The 15633-nt window shown below is 48.4% G+C and overlaps 4 protein-coding genes across 4 annotated transcripts; 1 reads left to right on the top strand and 3 right to left on the bottom strand.

Annotated features, from left to right (window-relative positions):
* Window positions 1-5616: 5616 nt before the first annotated feature.
* On the bottom strand, window positions 5617-7229 carry SETTUDRAFT_166601 (uncharacterized protein). The gene is made up of 3 exons (XM_008023246.1): window positions 6671-7229; window positions 5952-6617; window positions 5617-5899 (listed from the first exon to the last, which is right to left on the bottom strand). The coding sequence occupies exons 1-2, from the start codon at window positions 7100-7102 to the stop codon at window positions 6066-6068; spliced, it is 984 nt and encodes a 327-aa protein (XP_008021437.1). The 5' UTR covers window positions 7103-7229; the 3' UTR covers window positions 5617-5899; window positions 5952-6065.
* A 782-nt stretch (window positions 7230-8011) lies between these two features.
* On the bottom strand, window positions 8012-8788 carry SETTUDRAFT_166599 (uncharacterized protein). The gene has a single exon (XM_008023245.1). It carries the CDS (start codon window positions 8448-8450, stop codon window positions 8274-8276), a length of 177 nt encoding a protein of 58 aa, XP_008021436.1. The 5' UTR covers window positions 8451-8788; the 3' UTR covers window positions 8012-8273.
* A 41-nt stretch (window positions 8789-8829) lies between these two features.
* On the top strand, window positions 8830-9645 carry SETTUDRAFT_158202 (uncharacterized protein; the record flags this gene model as incomplete). Its single annotated transcript, XM_008023244.1, has 1 exon — window positions 8830-9645. The coding sequence occupies one exon, from the start codon at window positions 8830-8832 to the stop codon at window positions 9643-9645; it is 816 nt and encodes a 271-aa protein (XP_008021435.1).
* Window positions 9646-12609: 2964 nt separating this feature from the next.
* Window positions 12610-15240, bottom strand: SETTUDRAFT_144619 (uncharacterized protein; the record flags this gene model as incomplete). Its single annotated transcript, XM_008023243.1, has 2 exons — window positions 14602-15240; window positions 12610-14505 (listed from the first exon to the last, which is right to left on the bottom strand). The coding sequence occupies exons 1-2, from the start codon at window positions 15178-15180 to the stop codon at window positions 12610-12612; spliced, it is 2475 nt and encodes an 824-aa protein (XP_008021434.1). The 5' UTR covers window positions 15181-15240.
* Between the last annotated feature and the right edge of the window lie 393 nt (window positions 15241-15633).

The raw sequence follows: 15633 nt of genomic DNA, 5'->3' as shown, positions 1-15633 counted from the left end.
TAAGCCCCTTTACTTAGCTATATAACTTCTTATTAAAAGAACTTATAGAAGACCTAAAGTAGTTCTTACTCTTTATTAAATAAGAGTACTTTAAGCCTTTAACTTTGCGCGCGTTACATAGTGTCTACGCCTACTAGGTAGCTATCTGTTATAGTAATTATATAGGTGTCTACACTACTATATTTGTAACGATGTTACAACTTCGCCAAGTATGGAGCCAATCCCAGAGCCGGATCGGAGGAAGTACCTGCCGCCCTTCATCAGCCATTCGCCCGAGGTCGGATCCGAATTCGGACCCGACTAGGATAGGTATATATTGAGACACTCCCTGTAGCTAGCTCTGTAGACTTTTGATATCCTTTCGTACAAGGCCTATAGGTGGCTTGTTGAATCTAGGCTCTTTGTGATCCCACGCACTCCCATATGCCTCTGAGTGATCCTACGACCGAAACAGATCCGACCTGCCTTACCTGCGCCGTTACAATATTAAGCTTAGATAGCATAGCCTATAAGTTGTATAGGACTAGACTAGCGCCTTTAAAGCTAGCTTAGATATTCTCCTTTATAATAGACTACTTAAAGGCAGTCTTAAAGGCTAGTAGGAAAGTCTCTTTACTAATATAGTAAGTATAGTTACGTGCTAAGCCTAAAATAGCGTTGCTATACTTACACTTTAATAGTAACAAGTAGGTAACGTTAAAAGGCTATAATAAGTAAAATAAGTGCGTAAGTATATAAAGAAGTATAATATTCTTCTCCTTATAAAGATCTTAGAAATTAATAAAGTAGTAGCTTTTATAGCTATTAATAATAAGTAGTTAATACTCACCTATAGTAGAGCTTTTTATGTAAGTATTAAAGTGCTCTAACTAGGTAAGACTAAGCTAATTATTTATCTAGCTATTAGAACTAACTTTAAGAACTTAGTTAGTAGATAAGTCTTTAAACTAAATATTAATAAGCACCTTACTTATAAAGATAATAAAAAGTAGTATTTAGCGACCTAACACGCCTACGCCTTAGATTATAGTAACCTACTTATAGTTACTTAGCCATAACTAATTTTTTTTCCTATATTCTTCTAATACTATAATTAATAACTATAATAAAATATTACTTATTATGAAGCTAGTTTTGTTAAAGTTATAGATATTATTGTTTATAATACCCTACTTCTACCTTATTACCTAGACTAAGTTAAACTAGCGCTAGATAGCTACTAAGTCTTTATAGGCGGCTTGCTAGTAATTATAAAGATAGCTCTAGCGCGTATAGAGCCTAGTAGTCTACGTAATAAAGTTATTAACTTAATTCTTACTAATAAGGTTGCTACTACGCTTTTCTAATAGTTGATTAGCTATTACTTAAACCTTAGCCTTTATAAAAGTAAATCTACGCCTAAACTCTTTAAAAATACGTTTAATAATAGCCTCCTCTTCTAACTTATTTAGGCGCTTTAAATTTAGTTTATAGTTACGTTAGAAGCGCTTTCTAGGCAATTAATTAGATATTATACTTTGAGGCATGCTATAAATAAAAGTAGCGCGTCTTTAGCTTTAAACATATTGTAATTAGATTTTAAAAAAAAGCAAGTTAAAGATATAATTTAAGATAAGTTAATTGATAGTTATATGATTAAGATATGATGCGTTGTAGTATTAACGTTAACGCGCTAGTAGGGAGTGACTAACTCGCTTAGGTGACTAACTTGCTTATGAAACACGTTAACGTGTTTCACTAGTAAGCAGGCCACCCTAGTATGTGGGCCACTTCCCTATAATATCCCACCTTTATAATAATAACGCGTAATATCTTAACAATATAACGCATTAAAAACTTATACTAAAGTAGATCTATCTTTTGCTATTACTAATCTTAATTCTAAATAAATTTAGAGTAGATAACGCGCTACTACTGCCTATAGCGTCCTATAAATAATAATCTAGCGTTAATAAGCTAGATAGCGCCCTTAAAGCGATTAGAAGCTACTAGTAAGGCGCCTAATAAAACTAGAAGAGGAGGCTATTACTATACGTGTAATAGTTAAGGCTAAGTGAGGACTACCCTATAGAAAAGACAACATGCGAGATATAGCTAACAGACTGCTCTAAGAGCGTGGCGAGAAGGAGGTGGGCAAGAACTAGGTTAATAGGTTTATCTAGCGTAATCCTAAGCTGCGTACGCGCTAAAGCTATCTATATAATTACTAGCAAGCTCTCTACAAAGACCTAGCGCTTATTAAGAGCTAGTTTAAGCTAGTTTAGAATATAAAGGCAAAGTATAGTATTATAGATAAAGATATCTATAAATTCAATAAGACTAGCTTTATTATAGGTAAGATTTTATTTTAGTTAGTTATTATAGGCTTAGACAAACTAGAGAGAATAAAGAAGATCTAGCTAAGTAATTATAAGTAGGTTCTGTAACGGGCTAGGTAGCCCGCTACAGTACAGATAGCGGTGGCTATCTTATGTATCAACTACGCAACGATATCAGCAGCTCTAATATCTTGTGCCAGCCTTTTTGGCGCAGTGGGCGCGTTGTAGTTGCGTGCGCAGTCTAATAGGACTCGACCCGTTACAGGTTACGCTAATATAAGGCGTTAGCGCAATAAGCACACGTATTCTAGCGTTTCTTATCTTTGCTAGCAAGGTTCTAATCTCTACCTAGTTTATAGAGAATCTACTACGCGACTAGGTAATCTAAGTTAGTCCTACTAGCTAGACAAACAATAATCTAGCGCTTAACTAGCTTTATTACTTTAATTTCTATGCGCGGCCTATAAGGACGTATAGGCTACTTATTATTAATAGCTAGAAGAGCTACTGCTTAGTGAATTTCTAAGATCTCTACAAAGAGATAAAGATAATCCTCCTCTATATGCCTCCCCACTTGTCGCACCTCTTATACCCTCTTAATATAGGCTACTTCTTACTATTAAAGCGCGCGTATAGTAATACTATCTTAGTCTTAGCACGTAATTATATCTACTATATTAGTTAAGAAACCTTTCTACTAGCGTTTAAAAAGGCCTATTATAAGGCTATTACACTAGAAAATATCTATAGAGGGTTCTAAGGTGCTAGACTTTTACTATATAATTATAACGTTATTTTATTATAGCTTAACGTTATACTACGTACGCTAACTCTACTAGCGTAAAAGACTACTACTTAGAAGCTAAAAACGCCACGTAACGCGCGCGAAATAGAGGCGTAGGCTACGCTTATTTAAAACTATATATAAATCTAGCAAGGGTCTCCTATAAGTTCTCTTAAGAAGTAGATATAGTAGTTAAGTAAGAGAGCTTAGTAGATAGCTTATAATATAGTGTTAATACAAGAGAAACTTAATCGCCTTAAAGCTACAATTACTAAAGTAATAAAGTAAAAAACTTATAAAAGGCGCTACGTATAGGTAGAGGGGTCCTAGATAGTTAGCTAGATAGCTAATTAGATTACTAAGATAGAGGGTGGTAGCTATAATAATAGTGTAACGTCTGCAAAGAGGGTGCGTAGTAAACAGCGCTGCAGGCGTTATAGCTAAATTAGACATAACTCTTGCACTTATTAAGTAGAATTAAAGGATATAGAGGATAGTAATACATCTAAAGAATAATATCTTATTCTACTTAATAAAAAATATTATAGTAGTGTTGCGCAATACTATTACAAAGATATAATAGTTTAGGGAGGTGGCCTACATACTAGAGTGGCCCGCTTACTAGTAAAACACGTTATATGTTTTACGCGAATAAAAGTTAGGTATTACATGGAAATGTATTAACATATTTTAATAAGCTCCCATCACCCTACCAGGTTTACAAATAGGTAGAACAGAACAGTATGCAATTAATTCTTCGGCTCTGAACGACCGGAGCTTTCTTGGAAATCATAGGATCGTGCTTGGTGTATGCAGTTGAACGAGACGTGTGCAGTGCAGTGCTGGACATGGATATGACTTGTTGCTTAATGGTCCTTTGAATAACTACTGGGCTGTGCTTGAAGCATTTGGTTGACAAGCCTAGCGTGGACAAAGCTTTAGCCTTGGTTTCAATCATGTGCTATACGAATATTGGGTAGACAGATTAGTCTGAGTCGACAGCAAAGTACTGTTAAGTCAGTAAACGGCGCTTGCATTTCAGCATTTGACATGTGCAATCTTGTTTAGTATTCCTTAAATTCAATTACCCAGCTGAGTTCCTAGAGTGCAAACAATCACCATGAGAAGGAAAATATCTATGTAACGTTTTGGGGATTATCGTTCTTTCGACACTATCTGGGGCTATATCTCTACAAATACATTGTTAGCATTCTGCAACATCAATTTTAGCAACTTCATTGCCACTCTAAGCTCCTGGATTCTTGCATATATACTCAAAAACGTATAATATGGTCTACGCTGTCCTTTTCACAGCATATCAAGACAAATGCAAAGATCCATGTATCTTATCCACAATCACCATTTACCCAACGTAAATATCAAGTATCTTCTACAACATCCCACACAGTCACAGCTGCATGATAGCCTATTTATCGCGTCCAAGGTACCTCACCGCCATCTCCTCCTATGTACTCTCTTGCATCCTGAAATCCGTTCTCAACCTTAACACGGTTTCAAAAAAAAACTACTACTCCTACTAAATACAACTATTCACTATAAGCCGCAGACCCAGAAACAATAAGATGAGTGTTGAACCTAATATCTACTCGGATGTAGTGTAAACTTTCCTCTAATAAAATGAATATACATACAATAACGATTCTGTGCCTGCTACATTATGTGTTTGGCATTCAAGTTACTAACCTAGATACTTCACCCTATCTATTAAATTCTTCTTACTAAAACTTTGCAAAGACACACAGACACACACACACATATATATATATATACATTTAATACTTCTCCAATACAACACCTAGTATATATGCCTACAATCCATCTTCACTTAAAAGCTCGCCTAGTCTCTCTACACACACACAATCAACATGTCAGAGTTACACTTACATATTGTATAACAGGCACGGGGTATATGATTCATTACCACTACTCATATTACAGTTATGCGTGATGGCATTATGTATTCCACTCATTAGGAAGCGGCAGGCTTTGTCATAGCCCACCAAGTCTTGCATGGATTCCGGGACGAATACGGAGTTTTTTTTTGTGTGTGTGTGTGTGTGTGGGGGGGGGGTATTTGATAAATGGGTAGGTGTGAGTAATCAAGGCACCGATTATGTGCAAGATAATTCCACGGAGTGTAGAATATTTGTCATCTTAATTGGTAAAATTAGTGCTTTTTTTTATTCCTTGGGTAGAAGAAAATGTAGTGAATATAATTACAAATATCAGTGTGAAATGCACCGCGTTTGTATGAATTGTTTTCTTCTAAAAATCCAGTATTGAATCAATAAGTATACTAGGTATATTGAAGACTTGGTATATAAAGATATGCAGCATGGGTTCGAGAGTCTAGACTCTCCTTTTAAAATCCATGCAAATAACCAAGCAGACTTTCAATCAACATTCATCTTAGAAGACGTGTATATATCTCCTTGCACGCATGGAACTACCGACTGTCAGAAACCAATGGTCTTTTTTCTAAAACAAAAGGCAGGGTCAAGGGTCTGATATGATAATACGGATAGTACCAGATGCAGTATGTCCGGGCAGGTATTGTTTTTGTCAGTGGCAGATAGAAAAAAAAAGAGAGAAGAAAAAATAGTAATCCCCATGTCAGACGGCATGTACCGACGGCACGTGCAGCCGTTGATCCGCTCCGTTATCTTGGGTCGCCACTTGGCCCGGAGGATATGGGATACGGGAAATTCCGTCTAAGAGTATGGTATGAGTGTGTGTGTGTGTGTGTGTGTGAGAGAGAGAAAGAGAGTACATGCGACTAGGAGCTTGGAGGTTAATATGCAGGGTTTGAAACAGGGGACTAAACCCACATGCGCTGCGTCAGCTTATCGGAATTACTCAGAAACATTTCCCAATTACACCAAGTGTGCACTAAAGTATACTCATCCAGTACAGCCATGTCTTAGAAAAATCAACCAACGAGCTTACTTTGCTGGCTCGAGGTCCAGATCCACAAGCCACGGGCCGTTCCAAGGAGCATACTGGAGAGTCATGATGCTGGCATTGACCATCAACGTTTCCTTGCCGAAAGTGACTGCCGAGTGGGTTCCCTGACTAATATCGACCGTTACTGCCCTCTGGTTCCTGGCGCTACCATTATCGACTTTTATCGGCTCGGCCTTTCTGATATGCTGTTTGGGGTCGTGGACGTCTAGTTCACCGTCATTCCAGAGCACCTTTTGCGCCCCCCACGCCTCGTGGATATGGCCAAAGCAATGCATTCGCGGCCTGCAGCGGCGAGCGGCGCGGAGTAGATGCTGGCAACCGACGCTCTCGCCTCTGTTTGTCTGGTCCAAGACGCCCATTGGCGGGCCGTGTGTCATCATGACATCGATGCTGGGGAAGTCTGGGACGGGGTTCTGGGCGATGGGCTTGGCATAGGGAGTGCACTGGTGGGATGCGTTGTAGCGGTCTTCATCTCGGTAGTAGGGGAAGGCCCAGTCGCAGAACTCTGGCTGGTAGGGCGACGCGTAGACCTTGGGCATGTCAGCTGTCAAAAGGGGGGTCTGGCCACGGCTACGTGCCTTACCCGTAGATTGGCTCCGTTGTCCAGCGTGAAGGTATGCGTGCCCTCGTCCAGATACGTCACACGGGCCTTTTTTGCTCGCTCGCCCGTCCACATTTCTCGTGCCCGCGCCGGGCAACTGTCGACGTGTTTGATGCCGTGCATCCTCTGGCCTTTTCTGCTGTAATACTCGGCATCCAGCGAGATGTCGTGGTTGCCGGCAATCACGAGCTTCAGGCCGGCATCAATGCCCTCGAGCATGTCCAGCGTCTTTTGGTACTCTTCCAGCAGGCCCACCATGGTCATGTCTCCGCAATGGAGCAGGACGTCGGCTCTGGGGAGCGGCGGGCGGAAGGGAGTGTCGTTCCTGGCGGCATTCTCCGAGGGCGAGGCAGCGTGGGTGTCGGAGATGACGAGGAAACGCGTCTTTATGAGAGCTGGCGGCGCAGATGGCATTGTGGGTGTAGCGGGCGTGGCGAAGCGCGGGAGCTCCAGGCTTGGTGGGGGTTGGTGGGGTGGTGGCGGCGATGGCTTGAGACGCCACAGGCACCTCGACGCCGCCCACGCGCCGTGTCCCGAGGCAGCATCACGGCCGCGCTCTCGAGACGACGGCTGGAGGCCGCGGGCTCGCCCTTTTCTGCTGGCACAGCGTGTTGCGGGCGTGATTGATGACGAAGCATGCCGAGGGCCAACAGCAGCAACACGAGAAACACGAGGCTTGGTCCCAAGTCGTGCCAAAGGCCCAGGATTGAGGCAGCGCGGCTGGAGTCGGCGCGGCATCACGCCATGTTCACGAGGTGGTCGGCGACTGCGCCACGGCGACTACAAGCACGGCGGCCGTCGACAGGCACGTCGAGGTCGAGCAACACCAGCGGCGCCGTCGACGTCCTCACAAAGCCAATGCTGATCCACGTCGTCTTGCTCGCCACAGTCCAGGCCCGGTAGGGATTGCGGCGGGAACGCCCGTTGGCAGTGCCCGGGCATGCTCAAGTGGCGCCACCATGGGCGTCCCGGCTACGCGACCAACGGTTCGACCAAGTAGGTGTCTCCAGGCCAGAGCTAAATGGGCGGCATCACAGGGCTCCTCCAATTTGCACCGGCACCCTGCAGTCGGACGAGCAATTCTTAGCCTCGACGCCCCTCTGTCGGATGCTCCGGTGACTAAGAGACGCCTAGGTGTACGTACATGAGGCACGAGGCGTCGAGCACCCGTTCCCGGCCAGCTGCCCACATGGGTTGCTCGAAAAACGTGTCCGAGTCGAAGAAGGCGTTGAGCGAGTAGTCTGGGCCTGTGTTGTAGACATCGCTCAGATAGGGGTTGTCGAAGTAATTGGTGTATGGCATGTTGTCTGGTGGGGGGGCAGGAGGAGGAGGAGGAGGAGGTGGTGGAGAATCAGCGGCCCTGGTACCTTGGGTGTTGGTGGGAGGGTTCATCAGCTTGGGTGGGTCGAGGTAGGTGGGTGGTGTGGTGCGGCGATCAGTCGTATTTAGATGTATAGTCAATACCCGGAATTGGAGGGTTGACGAGCTATGACAATGGCAGGCTGGGTCGGCATAACGCAGGCGTTTAATAAGGGCACGACACGACAGGCAATGGGTATCGAGGGTTCGAGAAGGGCACAGCCAATCAGCTATGTAACGGAGCTTGTGACCTGCCTGAAATTGTCGTCGTAGGCCAGTGGCTTTCCGGCGTCTTGGTTCCGTCGAGAGCGGTTGCTTGCCAGTTGCTGTAGGGCAATCCCAAAATCGCAAGGCAGCTGTGGATCCATCCTCCAGTCGAGCACGCCAGGCACGGCAAAGACATGTTCCGTTGGTACATGGTGGATAAAGCATTCGGTGGCCGTCGAGCTGCCCCATTCTGCCAAAAGATGCACAAGTCGGACGATAAGCACCTCATCGGCTTGGGCGGGTAACGAGAGCATCTCGTGCAGAGCTCCACTGGGCCGAACAAACGTCCTGCTCCGCGTATCCCCCGAGCCCGAGATGCCGGTCCCGCTGATTCATGGAGCCAGGATGAAGTGTCTTCCCCAGCGCCTGCGCCCAGGCGGGCAGCGGTGCCAGGACGCCTTCTGGCGACACGGGGCTGTATGTGTCGCGCCGCCGCACCGGCTGGGCCCTGGCAGCGGTCGTGGGCGGCCGGTCCGTTGTCATTGTGTCGAGCGCGGGTCCAGATAGTCGTCGCCATGTGTGGGCGAGAGACAGGCGCAGGCTCCGTCGCATGTCGCCTACCCCTCACATCGGTCGAGGGCTCGTCCAAATCCCCAGCTGGCCTTCCTCCACGGTTACAAGGGACGGACATGTCCTCGTCTACCATGCATCCCCAGCAGCCGTTTGCCCCCAACTATGAGCACCCGGCATTCAGCCAGTTTGAGCGGTATCAGGCCAACTTCTCGATGCATCCCACACCACCACAAAACGGCGACCCTGACTGCTTCTCGCCCACAACCACGACCACGACGATAGCAGGAGCGTCCCACCCCTCATCACACAGTGGAGACACCCCGCAGCAAGCCGTCTCGCCCTCACAGAGCCCACATATGCTCACGCGCGAGTCGCCCTCGTCCCCAGCCTCAGCCTCTGAATCCTCGACTCCCAAACGACCAGCCAGGAAGCGGGGTCGTCCGAAACTCGACCGCAAGAATACCGACGACAGCCAGCCAGCCGCCATTGCCACGTCGCCCACGCTCAAGAGCCAGCGTTCCAGACGCCAGCCCCACAACCAGGTCGAGCGCAAGTACCGCGAGGGCCTCAACTCTGAACTCGAGCGCCTCCGCAGGGCAGTCCCTATTCTGCGTCAAAGCGACGAGGCCGGGGTAATTGGCCAGCCCAGACCCAGCAAAGCCATGATTCTGGCGAGTGCAATCGACTACATCCAAACAATCGAGCGGGAGCGAGATGCATTGAAAGAGGAGGTCGACGCCCTGAGACGCTTCCAAGCTGCAATGCGGGGGGCGGATAGGAGAAATGAATTGATGGATGAGTTTTTGATGGATCCTTAGTGCGATACGGAATGAGACGTTTTTGGACATGGTGATGGTTTGGGCATATCAAGACCCATGGAAGCAGAGAGAGAGAGAGAGAGGGAAAGCTGCGTCGCGAAGAAGATGAAGACGAAGACGCCGACGAAGAAAGAAAGAAAGAAAGGAAGATAATCTGGATAGGAATGAGAAGAACAAGAAGAATCACAGAGTCACGGCAACACGCATGACATGACATGAGTGTTCATGACCAACACCGAGGACGACGATAACATCAACCTCCTTTTTTCTCCAACCTCAATGTTAAGACGGGAACCATCACTATCATCATCGCCACCGCCATCATTGCCATCACCATCGCCACTACTATCCTCCGCAAACGCATCAAGCACACCACGAAAGCCAACATTGAAAACAGAGCAAACAGGAACAAGGGAGAAGAGAAAAAAAACAAATATTGGGAAGTATAAACCATACGACACGACGCGATTCGATTCGATTCAATTCAATTCGAATGGATACAGGATGGGAATGGATATATATATATATATTTTTCTTTTTCTTTTAAACCTCTCTGGCTCTGGATGAAACACTTTTCAGTCTCGATTTCAGTTTTCGGATGACGCAAGAATCTCGTCTCAAGTCTCTCCAAGTACGTAGTGTCTTTTTTTTTATTATTCACCTCTGTTTTTTTTTCCTACTCTATTCTCCACGTTATTCTTTCTCTCTTGACTTGTTCATTCTCACTCTCATTGTTCTCGTTCTCGTTCTCGTTCTCGTACTTGTACTCGGCATTTTTTTTGTCTCGTTTTTCTTTTTTTGGAAAAAAAAAGAAAAGAAAAGAAAAGAAACATTTGGTTGTTATTGCTTATATCTACTTGTTTACCAAGTTTTAGCAAGCAAAGCGCAAAGTCGAAGAGTGGCTTTTTTTTCTATATATATTTTTTTTGGTCAACACGGGGGGGGAAAGGTATCAAGGATGTTTACATTACGGTTACGGTTACGGTACGGTACGGTTACATTACGGTTACGCTATGTTTACGGATTATCAATGTGGAAATGGGAAATGGGCGATTCGTGTATAGACCTCTTTCCTCCTCTTTTCCTTTGTACATTTTTCTTCTTGATTTTCTTGATTTTCTATTCTTTTTTTTTCTCTTTTCCTTCTCACTCGATGCAGTAGTATTCCGAACGGCTTCAGAATTCAGAGACTTGGGGATTCAGGGATTCAGGGATTCACAGACTCGCCATGTTTCTCAACTGCAGCTTCAGGGGGGGACTATATATAAGCAGACGTTCTTGGGATTCTTGTATTCAGGCGTTTGGCAAGGGGTATATATATATCTACCATCTACCATCTACCTGTTACGATCCGTGACCAGTAACAAGAGGAAACTGCTCACTAGTGATCAGTTTCGAGGATCCGAAGGATGCACTACGCCGCAATCCTTCGCAGCCGTGCCGCAGTCACGTGACCTGCTCAGTGATCAGTATGTCTTGGCACTACTGAGCAACTGAGCACTTTGCATGTAACCTGCAAGCTGCTCAGTGATCAGTACCTCTTGGCAGTACTGAGCAACTGAGCATATTGCATGAAGCTTTAGTATATAGCACTAGGCATTGAGCCCTTATGGCTCGATGTGTTCAACTTAAGTTTTGAGTACAAGTACAATACAGAGAGTTATTCTACTTGCACGTTACTGTCCTCGTTTGCACCCTGTCACTCTATCTGCGAAAACCAACCAACAAGAAGATCAATACCAGAAGTCTTATATTACTTCCACTTGATCTATACTCTTAACACTACCATCTACCTAGCCAGGCAGAAGAAGAGCCATATACCAATATTCCAACCATGAAACAAACGAAGAATATTTTCTGATATAATAATAATACCCCCCCCCCCCCTTCCCCCTTTGTCCCTCATTCCCAGCCCTTTCACTTTCTAGCTCGTTGTGCTTGTGATGTACATACTCAGCTTTCTATCTATCCATCTGTACATCCATCTGTCAATGTAGTTGTGCAGCTATACAACCATGTGCCTCTTTTCCTCCCCATCATTCCTTCGCCCCTAAAAAAAAGGGGGGGGTGGGGGGGGGGTAAAAGATAGACGAAACAAGCGAGGAAAATGCAAAGAGAGGAGATGATGGGAAAAAAAGGATGACTACATATCACTACATATCCCTGGCACTGTTACTTACTTAGACCTCAGTGTATACCTAGTTACATATATCCATTAGGTGTTAGGTTACTTCTGTTCAGTTTAGTTTAATAACAGCCAACTGCTTCCTCCCTTCCTTTACCCCCTTCCTGATCCCTGATCCCTGATCCCTGGTCCCTCCATATATCTACCTGCTCCATACCTAATCCATGCATATTCCGTACCCCCCCCCCCCCCCCAAAACCAAAGAACCAAAAAAAAATCCCCCCTCCCCCCTCTTCCTTCCCTCCAAATTACTATGAATAAAACCGAGAATCCAAACCAAACCAAGCCCAACACGTGACATCTTATCTTATTGCAATCCCCCCTTTCTTTGAATTATCTTCTTGATTTCACTTTTTTTTCTATGATTGGATTTGGTGAACCTTTCTTTTCCTTTCCTTTCATTCCTTTCCTTTCATTCCTTTTCATTATCATCATCATCATCACCTCGTCTCTAGCTATTTTCCCACGTACATTTCATGTAGACTAATGCAAGCGTGACATTTATTGTAGAAAAGCCATGCATAGACGCTGTATGTACACCTAGTAACGTACTAGGAATGTTAGACTAGAAAGATTCGGACTAGGACTAATCTGTCCAAAAAAAAGGACATGATTGGCCTCAAACGAACAACAAATGCATGTGCAAGAAAACAAATCAAATCCACAGTTATGATGGATGATATTCTTTATTTTTTAGAGGGATATTTACAATCATGGTACTAAAGACATACAATGTTTTTTTATTTCTTCATATACGGCAGAGTCGTGCGAGGGTTATACTATAGCTTCCTGCGTTTGCTGGCCGTGGGGGGATCGTCGTCTTCGGCGGCAGGCGTGCCCTCGTTACCTGCTTTGCCGCTGTCGCGCTCGACATCTCGCCATGTGCTGACGAGGCCTTGGACGGTTTGGAACATGTCTCTTGCGTCGTTGACGACGCCTTCTTCTCCAGGGTTGAACATGACGGCATTGACAAACATGCGCATCAGCTCCTTTTCCAGCTGCGCGGCGTTGACAATGGATTTGGGGGGTACGTTGTCTATTGTATAGGGAAGCTCAACGAAGCCTCCTGTAGCACCACCCGGGCTGGCCGTTGGGTCCGACGCTGCGGCAGCTGCAGCAACTTGCTTTGAGCCTGCCGCTATGGCCTTTTTGATCGAAGACAGATCCGTTGGGCGCTTGATGATATCATAGTAGCCTTCTGCGTCCTTTGCGCGAACTGCCGTGTTGAATGTGGATGCGTGCTTGTGAGAGTTGATATCGTACATCATCGGGGCCGTCATGCGCGCAAAGTTTCGCGGTGCGATGATGACTCTGGGAGGACCTGGCGTGCTAAACGACTGGTCTTCGGTCTCTTCAATCGAAGCCTCGCGCGCATTACGCTTTCGGCGGTTTGAGAGAGACGAAGCTGGAGCAGCCGCCCGACGTCGCGTCGACATGTGCGATGGCGTTTCAACAGCTGCTTCATCGTCCATGGCATCGACTGAAGTTCCCCGCTCTGATTTGATCCTGTTACCAGTCTGAGACTCATTATCTGCCGCCACTGTGTCGGTGTGGGAGATGATGGACTGGCTCCTGCTGCGATCTCGCCCAGAACCACCGGCTCGCGAAGATGCAATACTCCCAGGCCGCGTTCGTTTTGCAGGGGCCTTGCGCCGGGAGCGTCCAGACCGCGTCTCTGGCTCCAGCAGCCCTTCTTCGTCGTGGTCGTTGATTTGCCTGGCATGCTGCGGCGTTTCATCATCTGCCGTAGACTCGTGTTCTTCTTTTCCTTTGCCCCTAGCTCTTGACTTGCGCTGCTGCGACTTTGTCCTCGCAGGACTCTGTGTTGGCCGGATCAGTGGGGGCACGTCATCGAGCGGTTCCACGTCGGGGCGCGGGCTTGAAGACGTGGATTGCGATCCATTGAAACTAGATCGCTTCCAAAAACTCTTGGCTGACACGGGAGTGCCCAAGGAGCTATGCGGAGAGCGGGCAGTGACGGGCGTCGAGACTGTCTGCCTTGCCTGGTTGACCAGGGGATGGACGGGAGGGGCACCTGCTCTGGCGGTACCGGGTGTCTGGACGCTTGGGCGGGGCGGCTGGCGGTTGCTTGCGGGAGTCGACGATTGCGCATGTTGCGGCGGCACGGCTGCTTGGTGGACACGCGACGGATCCTGCGGGGCGACCTGAAAGGGCGGGAGCATGAAGCCCGCCTGAGGCGGTGGATGTGTCATTTGCGGCTGCAACGGTGGATACGGCTGGTGTGCTGCATGAGGAAACTGGGCCCTTTGCTGTCCGGGGTGCAAACCTGGGGAATGGGGACCTGGAGGCTGTTGCAGCGGGAACTGCTGGTGCGGCGAGTGGAATTGCGCATGCGTTCCGGGTGGCCCGTACTGAGGCACGCCATTGCCGCCAAAGTTGTGCACTGGTTGGGGCTGATAGTGCGACCCTGGCGAGCCTACTGCTGGCGATGGAGGCTGTGAGGGGTGGCCGACGCCGTGGTGGGGAGCGGCTTGCGGTGTCTGGCCCGGAGGGAAGGGGGGCATGTTTGGATACGGAAGAGGGCCATTGTAGGCTGGGTGAGGCTGGGCTTGCTGTTGTGAGAGTGGAGGAGGGGGCGTGGGGTGTGCATGGGGAGTTGAAGGCGTGCGTCGAGCATCTACAGAGGGCTGCTTGGTCGACTGAGACGGCGAGGGCTGGCCATTCGGGGCAGGCAGCGGGCGCGGCGACTCGGGCTGGGTCGCGTCTGGCGACGGGGCGACTCCAGGAGCGGGCCGGGCGCCATGCTGGACAGGCTGTGGGCTGGGGCTCGGCTGCAGCGGTTTCTGAGCGACATGGGGCGACTTGCGAGGCAGCGTAGGGCTGCGCAGCGTGGGCGTGCGGCGGCTGGCCCTCTCGCGCAGCTGGTCGTCCCACTCGCCGCGGTCGATGCTCTTGAGCTCGCGCTGCAGGCGCTCGTAGCGGTCCTCCTCGGCCCTGATCTGCTCGGCAATCTCGTAGCGGTACGAGGCATACAGCTTGGTGACGAGCTTGGGGATCAGGTGCTGGTGCTGCAGCGACTCCTGGACGGTGGGCAGGCTGGGGCTCTGGCGCTTCCGCTTGGGGGGGTGGGAGCCGTCGGCGGCGAGGCCATCGGGGTCGGCGGGCTGGTCGCGGTCGAGCTCCCTGCGCAGGCGCTCGAGGTAAAAGTTGCGCAGGGCATCGGGGCTCAGGCGGCCGGCCTGGAAGTACTTGTGCGTGGTGATGTCGGGGTGGTGGTTGAGCAGGTCCGAGATGCGGGCAAAGACGGAGGGGCCGACGCCGTAGGCATGGAGGCACTGGAACAGCAGGAGCGACTCGAGGTTGGTGTAGGCAGAGACGCTAGTCGTCATCCCCCAGGCGTCTGCAGCGGCGCGTCGAGGGCTGTGGGCGGTTGGCGGGATGGGAGCCAGGGCGGCGGCGGCGGGCGAGCAGAGCAGCGGCGGCGGCGGCAGCGGCTACTCGAGACAGACGACGACGGGCATCGCATGCGGCGGGCGATGGGGCGATGGGCGGGCGGCGATGGGGGGGTTGAGCGATGGGGCGGGCTTGGGGTGGGTGGAGGAGCAAATTGCCGTCGCAAAATCGTCGTCGGCGTGCCTCTGCCAGCCCCAGCAACGCCTAGCAACGCCCGCCCGCCAATCAGACGCGTCCGCCCGCACAGGCCCCGGACGCGCCTGGAGTCGCGACCATGGCCGCCCAGAGCGCGCGCGAGAGAGCGAGAGAGAGGGAGGGAGAAAGAGAGCGCGCGGCGCTGAAACACGCCGCACGCCCGCGGTACCGCCCACCGTCGCCCTGTATCCATG

The sequence above is a fragment of the Exserohilum turcica genome (assembly GCF_000359705.1).
Source record: "Exserohilum turcica Et28A unplaced genomic scaffold SETTUscaffold_10, whole genome shotgun sequence".
Taxonomy (NCBI): Eukaryota; Fungi; Ascomycota; class Dothideomycetes; order Pleosporales; family Pleosporaceae; genus Exserohilum; species Exserohilum turcicum.
The sequence above is the reverse complement of the archived record's forward strand: the minus strand, read 5'-3'. Positions and strand labels throughout refer to the sequence as shown.